Source organism: Volvox carteri (genome assembly GCF_000143455.1).
Source record: "Volvox carteri f. nagariensis unplaced genomic scaffold VOLCAscaffold_61, whole genome shotgun sequence".
Lineage (NCBI taxonomy): Eukaryota > Viridiplantae > Chlorophyta > Chlorophyceae > Chlamydomonadales > Volvocaceae > Volvox > Volvox carteri.
The window spans coordinates 265,913-267,140 of record NW_003307604.1 but is presented as its reverse complement, the minus strand read 5'-3'; the positions used below and the strand labels follow the sequence as shown (position 1 = coordinate 267,140).

Sequence of the window (1,228 nt, the reverse complement as noted above, 5' to 3'; positions counted from 1 at the left end):
GGCGCAGGGGAGGGCGGCGTGGGGTGGTGGTGAATGTACGGCATTCCCTGCAGTTTCCGAGTCTTAATGTACGGTGTTATATACTATGGCCGGCGGCGGTGACGACTCCTGGCTGCAGGTCAAGTTCATTTTGGGGCTTGTGCACGGCCTTGCCAACGGTGCACCTGTTATGACCCGTGGGTCATGGAAGCACCGCACGCATTTCGGTCCGGCTCTGTGGCCGCCGCAGCCGCCGCCGTCCGCGTCATCTCCGCCTACTGGTGCTGCAGCGACAGCGGCGGCGAGCTCTTCCTCCAGCGCAGCCGCAGATCGGGTTGCTGCTGCTGCTGGCGGTGCTGCTGGCGGTGCTGCTGGCGGTGCTGCTGGCGGTGCTGCTGGCGGTGCTGCTGGCGGTGCTGCTGGCGGTGCTGCTGGCGGTGCTGCTGGCGGTGCTGCTGGTGGTGGTTCCTTAGGTGGTCTCAGCCTGGGTGTCCTCCTATCCAGAGTTGATATCAACCTGAGTGCTGACGTGTTCGACATCGTGCACGACGCCCAGGTGGGCTGGGCTGTCCTGTCTTGGTTTGGTTCATTCGGTTGAGTTCGTTAGGGTCTGGGCAGGTTGAGTTGGGTTGGTTAAGAGTAGGTTAACAGGGTGGGTTGGGATGGGGGGGGGGGTAAGAATGCAGTCATGAAGCGAAGGAAAGCGCCCCGGAACTTGGGTTGATTCTTACAGCTATCACCCCATCCACACACACATATCATTGTGTCTTCATACCGTCGTTTGCATAGTTGCGTTTGCGGGGCACGGTTACCGGATATGCCTTGATGTCCGTCTGTCTGTCCATCTCAAACCAAAACTTGAAAAGCTGGCGTGTGATTTGAATGGTGTGCGACGCCCGTTCACCTTGAGAACGCTGCTCCAGGGCCTTACCCCCCGCTCTCCCCCACATACACACGCACACAGGTGTGCATGGGCGGGGTGTCATGTGTAATGTGATGTTGGGGGTAAATGGCAGTACACTTTCGTGTACGACCCGGATATCAACCGGATGATGGCCCTCTTGCATTTGCCCGCAGGACGCTGACGACCCCTCCGACCTGGTGTGTCTGAGAACCCGGAAACTGCGTTACGGCAACACGTTCAGTTACTCACGGGTGGGTCGGTGGGCAGCTTTGGATATGTATGTGTGTTGTTGATGTTGTTGATGTTGATGTTTTTGTAATTACAGAGGGCTGCCAAGTTTCTATA

The 1,228-nt window shown here is 58.0% G+C and overlaps 1 protein-coding gene across 1 annotated transcript in view; it reads left to right on the top strand.

Moving 5' to 3' along the window:
- The window catches only part of VOLCADRAFT_97472 (uncharacterized protein), a gene marked incomplete at both ends in the record, with an annotated part of 2,219 nt that extends 1,243 nt beyond the window's left edge, over window positions 1-976 (top strand). The window contains 3 exons of the mRNA XM_002956468.1: window positions 119-176; window positions 270-535; window positions 944-976. Coding sequence (XP_002956514.1) covers window positions 119-176; window positions 270-535; window positions 944-976 — 357 coding nt within the window. The remainder of the gene's footprint in view (window positions 1-118; window positions 177-269; window positions 536-943) is intronic.
- Window positions 977-1,228: the final 252 nt, after the last annotated feature.